Source organism: Suncus etruscus, chromosome 5 (assembly GCF_024139225.1).
Source record: "Suncus etruscus isolate mSunEtr1 chromosome 5, mSunEtr1.pri.cur, whole genome shotgun sequence".
NCBI classification, from domain to species: Eukaryota; Metazoa; Chordata; class Mammalia; order Eulipotyphla; family Soricidae; genus Suncus; species Suncus etruscus.
This window is the reverse complement of record NC_064852.1, coordinates 111,788,645-111,804,559: the sequence shown is the minus strand read 5'-3', so window position 1 is coordinate 111,804,559 and position 15,915 is coordinate 111,788,645. Positions and strand designations below refer to the sequence as shown.

The 15,915-nt window shown below is 36.8% G+C and overlaps 1 protein-coding gene across 1 annotated transcript in view; it reads left to right on the top strand.

The window, feature by feature from the left end:
* Nucleotides 1-15,915, top strand: part of ADAM23 (ADAM metallopeptidase domain 23) — a 215,444-nt gene that overhangs the window by 187,707 nt on the left and 11,822 nt on the right. Inside the window, exons 21-24 of the mRNA XM_049772905.1 lie at nucleotides 191-296; nucleotides 1,642-1,761; nucleotides 4,048-4,216; nucleotides 6,261-6,372. Of these exons, the coding sequence (XP_049628862.1) occupies nucleotides 191-296; nucleotides 1,642-1,761; nucleotides 4,048-4,216; nucleotides 6,261-6,372 (507 nt within the window). The remainder of the gene's footprint in view (nucleotides 1-190; nucleotides 297-1,641; nucleotides 1,762-4,047; nucleotides 4,217-6,260; nucleotides 6,373-15,915) is intronic.

Genomic DNA, 15,915 nt, shown 5'->3' with positions numbered 1-15,915 from the left:
TTCAATGTTCTCAGTGTTTAAACTTGGACACCATTTGATAATCACATTGCAAGCTTCAAATTGGCTATGGGTCATTTTATGGAAATTGATACCACATAAATTGGCAAGTTTTAGGAATAATGACTGGCATAAATTGGTGATGGAGAACTGGAAGAACTGAAATTTTCTTTTCTCTTGCTCATTTCTAAAGAGGCATCTGGGTCAGACAAGTTCTGTTATGAAAAGCTGAATACTGAAGGCACAGAGAAAGGGAACTGCGGGAAGGACGGGGACCGGTGGATTCAATGCAGCAAACAGTGAGTGGGTGTATCGGGCCATCATCAGGGCTTTGGATGTGCTAGTTCTTAATGCAAAAGAAGCGGTACAAAAGGGGACTGACTTCAATGTTCAACTACAGATAAGTTTGGTATAAGTATTCAAAAAACTCTTGTCTCTTTCAAGACATGTCTAGGGACAAAGCTTTTCTACATGACAGACTCAGACAGATAATTTCTGTAAAATTCAGGAACTTTCTCACATGCAGTTTTATTGGATTTTTGTACAGAAGCAACACTTAGCAACTATAAAGAATATTAGGTTTCAATTTTCTATTTTATTGAAAGATATAACGATAAGCATATTCATATAAACAGAGCACTAGAAGCTCTTGAAGACACTGTTGTCTTTGGATTTTAGAGTCAAATATATAGGTGTTACTGGATCATTCTAGCAATGCAATATTTGATTTAATTAAACATGAATGTATGTTGGGAGATGATTTTCCTCATCTCCTGTAAAAGAGTATTCAGTAGCTCTTTATTCATGAAATAAGATAAATTCTGAACACATCAATGATATTTTCCCTTTGACTAATGAAAGAATATTGAAATTGTGGTTTAACAGTTACTATGGTTAAGTCATTGACTTAGATTTATGGAATCATTAAGTTAAGGGTACCACAGAGTCCTCATTTTTCGTATTCCAGACAAATAAGAATCCTATGCCCAGTTTTTGATGCCTAGCAAGGATGTAAAAGAAGTTTAATTTCTCAGGTTGATGGTGTCTGGGCTGTTCTTTATGAGACTTTGCAACTCTGTGTACAGAGATAAATGGAATTGTCTGTATATTGTCTTCTTCCTGGTGTGTTCTAACCCTTTTCTCATGAAGCAGAATTCCCCTCCAAATATTGACTTTCCTTTACATTTCAGTACTGGTAGCCACTTAGGCCCAGGAGAATAGGAATACTGCATACAATACAGACATAGGGGGCCTTGAAAGGCACATCCCAAATGCCAACCTCTGCAAAGGACTGTGGGCATTGCTAGGGGAGCCAAGAGCAGACCAGCCATGAAGGCAACTGAGCAAAATTGGAAGGAAGTGGGCATCAGGATGGAGATACAAGACTGACTAGACATCTCAAGTGACTCTGCTTTTGGGCTGGGAATTCTGCTGCACTGACCAAGCTGTGGTCCTGGTAGTAAGGAAGGAGTGGAGCAGATTCAGCTGATTATAGATAAACAGATGTTTTGGCTTAGAAGGAAAGATGTTGTTGAAAACTTTTGCATATTTGTAGAACAGCTGTTTGGTTGATTTTGAGACTGATTTTTTTTTTTCTCTTCTGTCCTTTTTTTTTTTTTTTTTATCTTTTATCAACCTATTTAGTGATGTGTTCTGTGGATTTTTACTTTGTACCAATCTCACTCGAGTGCCTCGTATTGGTCAACTTCAGGGTGAGATCATCCCAACTTCCTTCTACCACCAAGGCCGGGTGATCGACTGCAGGTAACTCCTTAAATATTGGGAAGCGTAATCATTCATGAAAATTTAGAAAAATCAAAGAAGAATTAGTTCTACTTGCTGCATGAGAATTATTGACTAATATTTGGTTAGAACACTAAACTCCCTTTGAAAAAAAGTTACATATTGATTTGAACATTTTTATCTGTTCCAAAATTATCTTAGGCATGAAACATACTCTGTCATCATAATCTTAGTAATGGAATCATGCTATCTGTTTATTTTTACTAAAGTATTAAATACTGGAATCTGCCATTGTTTGAACATAGAATGTGCCCTATTTTTAATGTCAAAAGAGGGTTTAAGCTATATGTATTTGTATCTGGTAGATGATTTAAGAAATAATCAGATATAAAATATTTTAAATATTATTTATAGTCATAGGCAAACGTTTCATGCCCAATTAACTCTGAGTGCCAGGTACAGAAGATATGAGATCTATTACTTAGCCAGTCATGCATATTCCAAATAAGCATTGTTTATTTTGAAGTAGCTATACTCCATTGGGGCTTTGCTCATTCACATGGCGCTATCAGTGTCCAAAAATACTTGAAAACCTTTGCCCTCTACAAAAGAATCTCCAGTCTTTGCAAACTTTCATTTTTATTTTTCCCTTGGAGTAACTCATATACTCACTGTCTACAAGTGAATGTGACATTTGGAAGCATTGAAATGTAATTTTGAACAAAAGCTAGTAAATTAATTGAGTAGAAATTTGGTTGATACTCTCTTGGTCAAACATTGCTGCTTTTTTTTTTTTTATCTTTTTTGTTTTGTATTTTTGTTTCTTGGGCCACACCTAGCAGCACTCAGGGGCTGCTTCTGGCTCTGTGCTCAGGAATCACTCCTGGCAGGCTTGGGAGACCCTATGGGATGCTGGGAAACTTTTTTATCTTTTAAAGGACTCTAGTGGCATTTCTAGCAGGGCCTTGGACAATAAGATCTTTTATGGATTATACTTACAAATTTTAAATTTAGTTACTTCATTGCACAGAAACTTTCTTTGACTGTATCAATTTCACAAAACTTTTGATACAATGGTGGTGTTAAATTATAGTTACATTCTATATTCTAAACTAGTATATTTGTGAAATGTTAGTGTGGTATTTTTTTTTTTTTTGGGATTTTGGGCCACACCCGGTGACGCTCAGGGGTTACTCCTGGCTATGCACTCAGAAGTCGCTCCTGGCTTGGGGGACCATATGGGACGCCGGGGGATCGAACCGTGGTCCATCCAAGGCTAGCGCAGGCAAGGCAGGCACCTTACCTCTAGCGCCACCACCCGGCCCCAGTGTGGTACTTTTAATAATTACTGCAGTTGCCTTTAACTTTGAAACTTTAGAAATAAATATTAGTAGAGAGGAACTCATTAGTCCCCTTTCTCCCATGATGAGCAACCCAATTCTCTAAGGTCATAATATTTTAACAATTTTGTTTGTTATTTTGTTCAATTTATGCTTTTTTAATTTATTATATAACATGTCTAAAAGCCATGGAAAACAAAGATACTTCCCCTGTTCTGATGTAAACAATGCTGCTTAAGTCTTATGGTAGCCTTGAAAGGCTTAGGGGTCAGACTCAGAGATTGTATAAGGATTAAGGTGTTTGTCTTGCATGGAGCCAACCTCAGTTTCATCCCCTGTACTAAATATTGGTAGGAATAAGCACATATCCAAGAGTATGCTTTAAATACAATTGGGCATAGCTCCTCCCCAAAATATTTATAAGTTAGAGACATGGTTAAGCACCTGGTTCACATGCAGGTAACTCGGGTTCAAGCCCCAAGTTCAAGCAACTGAGTCCTGAGCACTGGCAGGAACACTACCGGGGGTAACCCTCCCACTCAGAGACTGGAGTAGCTACAAAGAGTAGTGTTGGAATATGTCCCAAAAACCAATAATAGAAACAAAGAAAAGTAAAGAGGATGGTGTACATTGTATGACTGAAACTGAACAATGAATAATTTTGTAACCATGCTGCTTAAATAAAGCAATTAAAAAAACTAAAAGCATCTGTCCTTAAGCTCATCTAAAAGAATAAAAAAGTAAAGACTTAGAATGAATGTACTTGCTATATATATCATGAAAATATTTCCCTTTTTCCTTTTTTTTTAATTATGGGATAAAGGGGGAAAGGCAATGAAAGTGGGGGAAGGCTGGGAGAAATCCATGTCCCTAAAAGCCACTTATCTTTCCATAAGGAAACCTTGTGACCCTGGATCCAATTTCTCAGTGTGGTGCTAATAGTTGTGTGAACATTTCCTCCTTTTAGTGGTGCTCATGTGGTTCTAGATGATGACACAGATGTGGGCTATGTGGAAGATGGAACACCCTGTGGCCCCTCCATGATGTGTTTAGATCGGAAGTGCCTACAGATTCAGGCCTTGAATATGAGCAGCTGCCCACTTGATTCCAAGGGTAAAGTCTGTTCAGGCCATGGGGTAAGTAGACTTGAGAGTCCTAGCCCAACCTTTCAGTATCCGACTTTGTACTTCTCAGTTCCGGGATTTCCTGTCCAGTCATTCTCCTGTGTAACTCTTGCCATTGTTTATGAGTTGGTGATTCTGATTTCCTTACTATTATTTTTTGTTTATGAGCTGATGATTCTGATTTCTCTACTATTTATATTTACTAAAAACACTACCCATCTGTGTTATTAATATATATTTTCTCTTAAGACTACTGTTTATTTTTATTCACTACATTCCCTAAATAAAACTTGACATCTAAGGAATGGGAGAAAATTCTTATGATTCTAAAAGGATCCTAAAGCAACCCCATATAATTACAAACTTTGTACCATCCAAAATTACCTACAACTTCCAAGCAAACTGATAGCTTGCACCATGTATACCAGGCATCTATATGTACAAGATCACATTACAACAGATTTTGGATGACTGATACAGTGTCCTGTTAATTAACTGTAAGGAATTAAATACACAATTACATGTTTAAAAGTGTCTAGTTGTTTTTAGGCCACTGTCAACCAAAGAAAAGAGAAGATATTCTCTCAACACATTATTCAATGGGCAAGGCACCTGGGCAGCACCTTCCTGGAAAACTTAAATTTAATATTTAAAATTTAACAATGATTTGAATTGAACTTAGCATAAGGGAAAATTGTCAAGCATGGACTAGCCTTTAGACATGGAAAATAGAACTATGAAGAAAGAATGACAGCAAAAGAGAAAAGGGTTGGTGTGAAGACAAGATAGACAGGCCTAGGGAACACATAGCCTCGTGTCTGCTTCTAAGTTTAGGTTTGTTTGAATCATAGATTGACCAAGGAGAAAATACTTCCCTGGGCCCACGAGCATGTACTTGAGGACCAGAAATTATCTTGGATTTGACTCATGAGATATCATACCAAAATCATGAGCATTGGTATCTAGCAACTGCTTAATAGTGGCTTGGGACAAGGAAAGTGTAGGGGAAATGTCTCAGTTACTTAAGTTCTTGCTCTGAAACATAGAGTTTATCTATCAAGAGATCTTCAATTCTCTCTCTCCTTTGTGATACTCACTTCTTCATGTTTTTAAAAAAAGTATCACAAATAGTCATAATTATGGTTATAATTATATGTCAGATTAGAAAGTTTGTGCACTAATACATTAAGTTCTTATAGGCAGCAATTTGTCCCTGAAAGTATCTTCCAGGAAGAGAAGGGGCTCATGATCTACATGTCTATTTTGTAGTTGGTTTTCTCATTTTACCTAAATTGCAATTTCATTCCAGCTGCTGGGGCTCCAATACATTCTTTGACAGTCCTTAGTCAGCTTGACTGAGAGAAAAGGGCTAACCATGGTGGGAGAGACGTTAGGGGGCAATATTTGGCTTGTCAATACCAAATAGCTACTTCTAAAAATAATTTGGTGTTGGGTATGGAGAGGCCAGGCAATGTGTTGGTAACCAGATCCCAGTTTTTCATTTCTGACAGTGCAATTCAGCCTACTATCTGTTAACATCATAAGCATATGGGTTTTCAAGTATTTTCTTAAGAACAGCTGCTTCAGAAAATACTTTGTCCAGGAAGCATTGCCATTAAGCAGTTAACATGAGTCATGATTAATTTTTCCCACTTAATCTTTATATTTCAATAGTTAAATAAAAAAATACCATTCAACAATTTCTATGCTTTGTTATCTTTTGTCTTTGATTTGCAACCATGGACATTTCTTTTTTTTTTTTTTGTGGTTTTTGGGTCACACCCGGCAGTGCTCAGGGGTTACTCCTGGCTCCATGCTCAGAAATTGCTCCTGGCAGGCACGGGGGACCATATGGGATGCTGGGATTCGAACCGATGACCTCTTGCATGAAAGGCAAACGCTTTTTACCTCCATGCTATCTCTCCAGCCCCTATGGACATTTCTTAACTTTTTAAAATTAAAATGATTGTTAAAGATTCTGTTTTGCCCTTTCTGTCTCTTCTGAGTTCTACAAAGTCAAGAGAAAATCAGGTCCCTTGTTCTTTCTTCTTCACAGGTATGTAGTAATGAAGCCACCTGCATCTGTGACTTCACCTGGGCAGGGACAGACTGCAGTATCCGGGACCCCATTAGGAACCTTCACCCACCCAAGGATGAAGGACCCAAGGGTTTGTGTGATTTCAGTATTAATACCTTGGAGACTGGGTTTATTGGCATTTCAATGGTGCTATAACAATAACCTCATGGATTTAAAAAAAAGGTGTATGACATTTTACCATTAAAATATGTATCATAAAGAAGATCATATATAAAATACAGCCCACGTTGGGATTAGAAAATTGGTAGATAATCACATTTTCTTCTTTCTAATTCCTTTCATTTTCTTTAAATCATTCTTTTTCTATTGCCACAAATATGAAGAACGTTATTTTTAAATTTATTTATTTATTTATTTATTTATTTATTTATTTATTTATTTATTTATTTATTTATTTATTTATTTTTGGGTTTGGCAGCTGGCAGCTCTTAGGGGTTAATTCTTGACTTTGTGCTCAGGAATCACTCCTGGCAGACTTGGGGGACCATATAGGATTCAGAGGATCAAATACAGGTTGGCCACATACAAGGCCAACACCTTATCCAGTACATTTTTGCTCCGGCCTTATATGAAGCATTTTATAGTTACATCGAAGCCTTGCCAGTTTTCCAAGAAATAAGTCCTCTTGGCTACTATGAGATACCGGCCATTCTTTAATACTTAGATTCTTTAATTCATAATTCTTATACTTACTACTTAATTCCTTTTCAAAGGAATTAGCTCTTGAGGAAAGTAATACATACTTTTGATTGGGATTATAATTCTTTAAAAAGGATGGGGCCGAAGAGATAGCATGGAGGTAAGGCGTTTGCCTTTCATGCAGGAGTTCATTGGTTCGAATCCCGGCATCCCATATGGTCTCCTGAGCCTGCCAGGAGTGATTTCTGAGCATAGAGCCAGGAGTAACCCCTGAGCGCTGCCGGGTATGACCCAAAACCTAAAACCAAAAAAAAAAAAGGAAACTATTAGGTTGAACTGGGTAGGACATATTATTCGCATGAGATTGACCCAAGTTCAACCCCCTGCATGCCATACGGTTCCTTGAATGGTGTCAGAAGTGGTCCCTAACCACAGAATCAAGAGTAAGCCATGGGCCCTGCTGGCGTGGCCTTCAAACCAAAAATACAAAAGAAAGGAAAATTATGAAAGATCTGGGCCTTTGTTTTATTCCATCATTTAAAAAGGGGAGAGATAAGGGGCCAGAGTGATAGCACAGTGGTAAGGGTATTTGCCTTGCAAGCGGCTGACCTGATAATGACCTGGGTTTGATCCCTGGCATCCTATATGGTACCCTGAGCCAACCAGGAACCATTTCTGAGCACAAGAGCCAGAAGTAACCTCTGAATCCTACCAGTGCCCCCATACTCCACCCCAAAAGAAGAGAAATGAAAAATCTTATCATTTAGTGACTTTCTAGAAATCCAACCTCATGTGGGTGATGAGAAGGGTTCAATGCTGAAGCAGGCACCAGAGACTAGTTGTACAGCTGACCGGAGGCAGGATTTACCAGGGACCCAAGAGCCTGAGAGGTCATGCTGAGGTTTCCTTCATTCTGTCATGTGGAAATATTCAATGTTATCGTGACATGATTATCATTATTCCAGCCCCTTCTACGATCTTCAAAGATCTGGAATATCTCCAATATTATGATATACATGCATATGTCATATAATAGACACATGGAGCCACTCTAGAAATATATCTGAGGAGCTAGAATTGAGAGGAAGAATGAGGCACCCACTGAATTGTTTATCAAGTACTTTTGTTTCAAATGATAGAAAACCTCTAGGTTTTCTCATAAAATTATGGGGCCAGAGTTATGCACAGTGGGTAGGGCATTTGCTCTACATGTGGCTAACCTGGGTTTGATCTCAGTCATCCCATATGGTCCCCCAGCATGCCATGAGTGATTCCTGAGTGCAGATCCAGGAATAACACCTGAGTGCTGCTGGAGTGCTGCTCCCAAAACCATGCTTTTCTTCCACAAGTAAGAAAATATATAGCAAAATAGGAATTTTATTTGCTTAGTGTCAAGAAATGTCTTTTTAGACTCTGCATATAGGAAAATGCAAGTTTAAAAGCACAAGAAGCTCTTTAGACCTCAATTCCTGAAGGGATTAGGCTGACTTGGGTGCATGTGTATTGCTCAGTAATAGTGAATGTGTTCACACGCTTTTTGGGGGCACTTGCTGAATATATTCTTGCTATTAAAATTTTATAAAAATCATAATCGCACCCTCACAGTTTATTTCCTTTCTCCTATTTTTAAAGGGGAAACCAATTATAATTTTACATTTAGTCTTTTGTAATTTCAAGTGAGAAAAAAAATCTTGGATACACCTCCAGGTTAAGAGAAAATTTAGACTCTACGAGAGAAACATGGTTTCTTTCCAAATCTCTTTTCCCTGAATGTCTGGAACTTTCTTAAAGCTATTTTCTCCAGCTAAATAGATAATCTGAACTGAACTGGTTTAGAAACTGTCCTTTTGGATTAGGTAGAGTGTGAAATTATTTATTGTCTGATTGACTGTATCCCTCATTCCTTGACCCATTCATGCCCTAAAACTTTTGTGGAGGGAGCAGAAAATCCAGAACTGCCCTCTGGAAGTCTGTGCTGCTTTTTGTGCCCTTTTATATAGAACCTTTTCTTTTTTTTTTTCTTTTTTTTTTTGTTTTGTTTTTTTGGGCCACATGCTCAAGGGTTACTCCTGGCTATGCACTCAGAAATCGCTCCTGGCTTGGGGGACCATATGGGATGCTGGGGGATCGAACAGCGGTCCATCCTAGGATAGTGCTGGCAAAACAGACGCCTTACCGCTTCATGCCACCACTCTGGCCCCTTATATAGAACCTTTTAATCTTTTAAGCAATGGGCCATATTTTTGAAAACAGAGATTCAAATAAAAGAAAAGACTTGAAAAGACATATCAAATGTGATCCCACATCTCCAGTGAAATCAGTTGAAACCTCGGTTCTAATTCTTGCGTTATGCATGTCATGTTTTCATTTTCATTTTCATTCTTGTTTTTGTTTTTGTTTTTGGGCCACACCCATTGACGCTCAGGGTTAACTCCTGGCTATGCACTCAGAAATCGCTCCTGGCTTGGGGGGACCACATGGGATGCTGGGGATAGAACCGCAGTCTGTCCTAGGCTAGCGTTTGCAAGGCTTACCTCTAGCGCCACCACTCCGACCCCCATTTTTATTCTTATTAAGGTCAACCAAGTCATGGGAGACAAGGTGCCTTTGGTCCTGAAATGGTTCGACTCCTCATGGCTCACTAATAATCTGGATTTAATTGGGAAAAATGGACTCTTGAGATTTCTCAAGTGGTAGGACATGTACCTAGGATGTGCGTAGGCCCCTGTTGGGTTCCTGGCACCACAGTGCCCTGACCCCTATCAGACCTGAGCACTGAACATTCAGTGTACACAGCCAGATTGAATACAGCCAAGGGTGTCATAATCCCCTGAGCTCTACTGTGGTAGTGCTGTAGAAATACAGTTATCAAGGGGCCAGAGAGATAGCACAGTAGTAAAGCGTTTGCTTTACATGTGGCCTACCTGGGACAGACCTGGATTTAATTTCTGGCATCCCATATGATCCCCCAAGCCTGCCAGAAGAGATTACTGAGTGCAAAGCTAGGAGTAACCCCTGAGTGCTGCTGGGTGTGGCCCAAACTCACACACACACACACACACACACACACACACACACACACACACACACACACACAAAATAGTTATCTAAGGATAGAGATGCAGTATAGAGAGTCTAGAGAGTATAAATTATTAATTTTTCAGAAAAGCTAGAAATTTTTCACATAATTAGATATCTCTGTTTTCTAGTTCATTGTGCCCTTTCAGCCTCTATCTAAACAGTAAATATCTATCTAAATAGTAAAATGCTATGCAATCAAAATTCAAATTTCATGAATTTATTTTGTTACAGATTTAATTAATATTTTGATTCAAATGATGTAAGGGAGAAGATATGTACATTCAATTTTGTCTATCTAAGATGTTTATTAAGTGTCTGTTGTTTAGTAGATCCTTGGCACAAAGTAAGCAATCCAGTACCCCACCCACCTTTGGAGATAGTAGAATTGTGCTAATTGTCCTGAAGAACAGGTTTCTCCTCACATAGAAACCATTAATTCTTTCTTGGTGCTGAGTTCAGCAGCTGTAGGTAAAGCTACTATATTTGGGGGGACTCTGGGAACCTCCCCCTAGCAGTTCTCGATCAACCAGGCCAGAGTTTCCATGCAAGGGCTTCATAATATCGTTCTGAGAGGGGCCTGCAGTTCCTGGCATGACCAGGGCCGCACTATAGGTGCTCAGAGCCCTCTGGAGTTGTACCCAGCTCTGCTCCAGGGATCACATGGCATTGTGGATTGAACTAGGCCTGCCCCATGGAAGATGTATACTGTCTTTCTGATCTCAACAAAGGTTTTGCTGTTTTTTTCCTCATCAAATTGCTTCATTTTTGTATTTTTTCATACATATTTCATACATGTTTTATATGTTTTTTCATAATGATTGGGGTTGTTGCTTTCCTCACTGAGGGAAGTATTTGGGCAGTATAAATAACCCATAGGCTTGATATTTATATCATAAGTCACACCCACATGATGGTACTTCATATTGTAAAGTTTTTGGTGTACATATAGAGTGAGTAGTTGTTAAAATCTGTTTTGTTTTATTTTATTGCACTGGGTTTCCTATTCTGAAAAAAAATTCAAGAAGTAAAATTAAAATGTGACCTTTTATCCTGACAAAAGATATAAATTATTTTCAATTGCATGCCTTGTATAAAGATCAGAATACTAAATATCATTGCAAATTTTGTGACTCCACTTGATTGGAGAATGTCTAATATGGACTTACGTATTTGGGTATTTCATTCATTTCAACTCTCAAGTCCGAGAAAAATAGATTCAATTTCTCCTATGGAGGAACAAAAACATCTACAATAGTTATATCTTTGAAGTCACTCTGTACTCACTATATTTATCCACAGTTGATGCCTATTTGAAGCAGGCTAGAGCATTTACTCCCACTCCTTTAGGGAAAAATTATTTTAAAAAACAAGCAAAAAAAAAAAAACACAAACAAACAATAAGCAGTAGCATTAAAGGACATAGCAATGGAGCAAGGATTGTTTACAAAATGCTTTTCTATTACATGCTTTACTCGTGTTTTTTATATTCTCATTTATTTGACTGCTCTTCTGATCATTCATCTCCCAAATGGTTCCCACTGCAGTTACAGAAATTGAATCAGTTCTACAAGGGTTGAATATACCATATTTTCCGGCATATAAGACGACTTTTGAAACAAAAAAAAAGTCAACCGAAAATTGGGGGTCGTCTTATATGCCGAGTATATCCCGAAAAATGTTTCAATATGCCGCTAAACGGAAATTGTCTGAATATTGCCACAAAACAAATTTTCCACTTGAGCCTGCACCAATCACTGCAAGGCTGCTCGGACCGCCTCTCTAACTCAGTCAATCCAAGCAGGCTTTTTATGCATGCAAATTAGACAATGTTCTGGACCCGAATCTACACTGTCAAAAGCCTGCTCAGATTGGCCAGAGTCAGAGAGGAAGTCTATTACAGTATAACCTTTGAACCTTTGCTTGTTGTGATTGGCTCACTGTGGTACATACAGTTGCAGCACAGGAACATTCTGTCTGATATAGTGAATATAGGCCTAAACCTATGTTTTAACTGCAAAATTAGGGGGTCGTTTATACGCCCAGTTGTCTTATACGCCAGCAAATACGGTATTTGAACTCTTAAGTTCTTTGAATGTTCCCATTTGCTACAGAGAAAGTTGTGTTAATAAGTTTTTGTCAATCTATAGGTCTCCCTGCAACGTTCTTATTCTGGAAGACAGTCAGGGCCCTTTCTTACTGGTTTGCATCACTGTTTGAGGAAGGAAGAGAAATAGAACATTTCACAAGTTTTCATTATATCATTATGAGTCCTTTATGGGAAGCTTCACTCAAACCCTCCATCATCTCCAGAGTCAAAGGCTGTTAAACCTTGTTTGGCAATTCAGACCAGAGCCTTTGTTTTACAGATGAGAAAACCCATTTAATTAATAGGGTAATAATTAATTTAGGGACAGAGCCAAGAATAAAATGAAGATGTCATAATCTTAAGTTTAGTGTTTTTCCATTGTACTTGCCTCATTTAAAACTGACTATGAAGTTCTTTGTTCCTAATATACTAATAATAATAACACCCAAGCCATGCTTCTCTTCATCTTCTCCTAATCACCCATAACTTGTCCAAAAAAAAACTATTGTATTATTAAAATTTAGTATTTTTAAAAGAAAAATATCTCAGCCTTAATTCTTTGAGAAATATTATTTATACATTTACATCTATGTAAATGCCATCCACATATTTACATAAATGTAAATATTTATATAGAGATATTCACATATTTATTTATATGGTTGTTATTTACATATATGTAGATGTTGCATATATCAAAGGTATATATTGCAACTTTGATTTTGGAGTTCATATGATGAGAAATGTTATGATTATCATATGTAATGATGCTCATGTAGCATCTGGATAAGATTTCACAGTGGTATAATAACAAAGATTTACCAAGTTTTAATATTTTTCTATAATTATGAGCTTATTTTATTTGGTTTAGGAAAAACTCCATAATACTTTTTCATTGTTAAAGGAAAGTGACTGAAGTTATATTGTTGTATGAGATAATTTATTTATCATTATTCACATTTTTCCTAATGTATTTAAAACTGAACTTATATTTTTTCAACTCATATTTGCACTGAAATTATATAAATTTTAAATTTATATAAAACATATTTTAAACATAAGGATTTCTTAAACTTCAAATATATATGAAATTTATATTTATATATTATATATTTATGTTATATTTAAATTTATATTATATAAATTTTATAAAATTATATTATATTTATATGTATTATATTATATTTAAATTTATATATGTTTATATATATAAATTTATATAAAACATATATTTTAAACATAAGGATTTCTTAAACTTCAAATGTTTCATATTTTGAAATCATCTCCTAAAAAGTACTATTTCTATTTTTAGAAAATGAATGGAAAAAAGTAAGGAGATCTGATTATATATCTAATATATTGAAGTATATCTTGGAATCCATTGAGAATTACAGCAATGACAGAATTATCTAGACTAAATAATGCACCTTTCTACTTCAGAAACTCTCTAAAAAGAAAAGGACTAGAGAACTAATATAGTAGGTAAAGGTGCTTCTTTGCATGCAGCAGACCCTGGCACAAGTTCCCTGTATTACATCTTGTTCCCAAACTCCAGCACCATAGGAATAATCCAGAAGCACAAGCCAGGAGTTAGGCCTTAGTGTGTCCAGGTGTGGCTCATTCTCCCCCCACATAAATAAATAAATAAATAAATAAATAAATAAATAACCAGAAAGAAAGGGTTTTAAATTTCAAAATATCTAAAGCATGACTTTGTCTATGAAATAATTCTACATATAAGACTCTGAAGGAGTATAGTTTATAAATTTGTAATTTACCATTATATATATATTAAAATTCTTCCTTTAAGAAGGAGAGATAGTACAGCATGTAGGGTGCTTACCTTGCATAGAGTTGACCTGGGTTCAATCCCAGGTACCCTACATGATTCTCCAGGCACAAGTAGGAATGATGCCTGAACCAGAAGGGAGCCCTGAGCACTGCATGTTTGTATGGCCCCAAACAAACACAAATATTTATATGTAAACTAAAATGTTTAGACATTTTAGAACAGTACCATGTAAGTTGCAGCAACATTGAATCGGAGGATATTATGCTGAGTAAGTTAGTATGAAAAGAAAGGGACAATACACAATGACTCTCATAGGTGGGACTTAAAAGCCACACATCAATATATTAACAAAGGGCCAAAGGCAACACTATGGGAAAATTTATCTACACAATTGAGTTGGTTATGTGGGAAGCGTTAGAAAGAGAGTAACATTTGGGTCCTTGAGTAAGGTAGGTGGGTGAACAGGTTCTAAGTGTGGTGTTGGAATTATATACTTGAGCAAGCATCAAGAATAGAGCTTATTATACATCACAGAATCTCTGATGTATTGGTAAACTGATTTGAAACCAGGGCTTTTGATTCACAAAAGTGACTCAAATTGCATGCATGTCCATGGTTTTTTGCCCACCAACATTCAGATACGTTAAACCCTAATACTTTGCCTGCCTTCTCCAACTCTGATATCCAGCCCCCCTGCAAGCTTGGGGCTCTTGTTCAGTGGAAGACAGCTACACACACAGTTAGGTATTGGCTTCTTACTGGTAATTGCTACCATGAAGGAATATAAATAGTTCTTAGATTCCCAGAGTCCCTTATTTCCTATCAGTACAGTTTACCTACTGGAGACTAGAAACAAAATTCTAAATGTCAAATATGATCAAGGATACCTAAAAGTTAGGTATCTAAAACTCTAAAACTTAGAGTTACTTGAAATATGCTTCTTTTCCAAGTAAAACGACTTTCTGGGTTTAAGAAAATGCATCTTAATTTTAAAGATATTCTATTCTGAATTTGTAAGAATGTTGACAAAATAGATTGATAAGGGATTTTTAGATGGTTTTTTTTCTTCAGCATGTCTCCATTCTGTGACTTCAATAGAAAGTATGCTGATAATTGATGATTTTAACTTTTGTAAAACAGTCTTGCGGTTCTGCAATTTAAATTACATTTTAACTTTTACCTCATTCCTTGTAGGAATTATTGCTCCAATTGAATAATGCATATGTTTATACATATTTCTAGGGGATTATGTTTTTAATTAAGGTTTGTGATATTTGAAAGAAAACTGGAAAGTAGTTTCAAATATTTTTCGTCTGTATGTTAATTTTAATTTCAGATTTTAAAGCAGAGTTCTCAATATTTAACTGCCTATCAAAGCATTTTCTGAATGGCTGTTTGTATGTTCGTGAAATTAATGTGCAATCCTGTTTCTTCTGTTAAAAAGTCTCCCCTTTTTTCCCTCCACACAGTGAACTTGGCCACCAGCAGGCTCATAGGGGCCGTGGCTGGCACCATTCTGGCCCTGGGGGTGATTTTTGGAGGCACAGGGTGGGGCATAGAGTAAGCATCTTTCTGAGTTTCCAAGTGTTTTTGTTTGGTTCCTTATGTGTGAATCTCCCTGAATATCAACTCCCCTTGTGTTGTCTTGTTGAGGTGTTTTTGTGGTAGTGCAACTTGTGCTGTGATTTGAATGTGTTTGTGTCCTGTGATTGTCTTGTGTGATGGAGAACCTACTCCTGTCTGGAACAATGTGGGGCATACAGTGTTATTGGGGTGCTTATTTTGTCTTCACGATTACATCCAAACCAAACTTCCATTGTTTTTCCACTTCTTAACGTCTAAAAAATGGCCTATTCTTTTTCTTTAAAAACAAATGATTTGTTATCTGAGTATTTTTTATGATCCTTATAATAATCGTAGTGTTTATCTGGTCAAATAGATTTCCACGTATGCAATGAACCCTTACCACAGTTGCATTTTCTTTTGTGCATGTTCTGTATGTTAGCCACTACAAA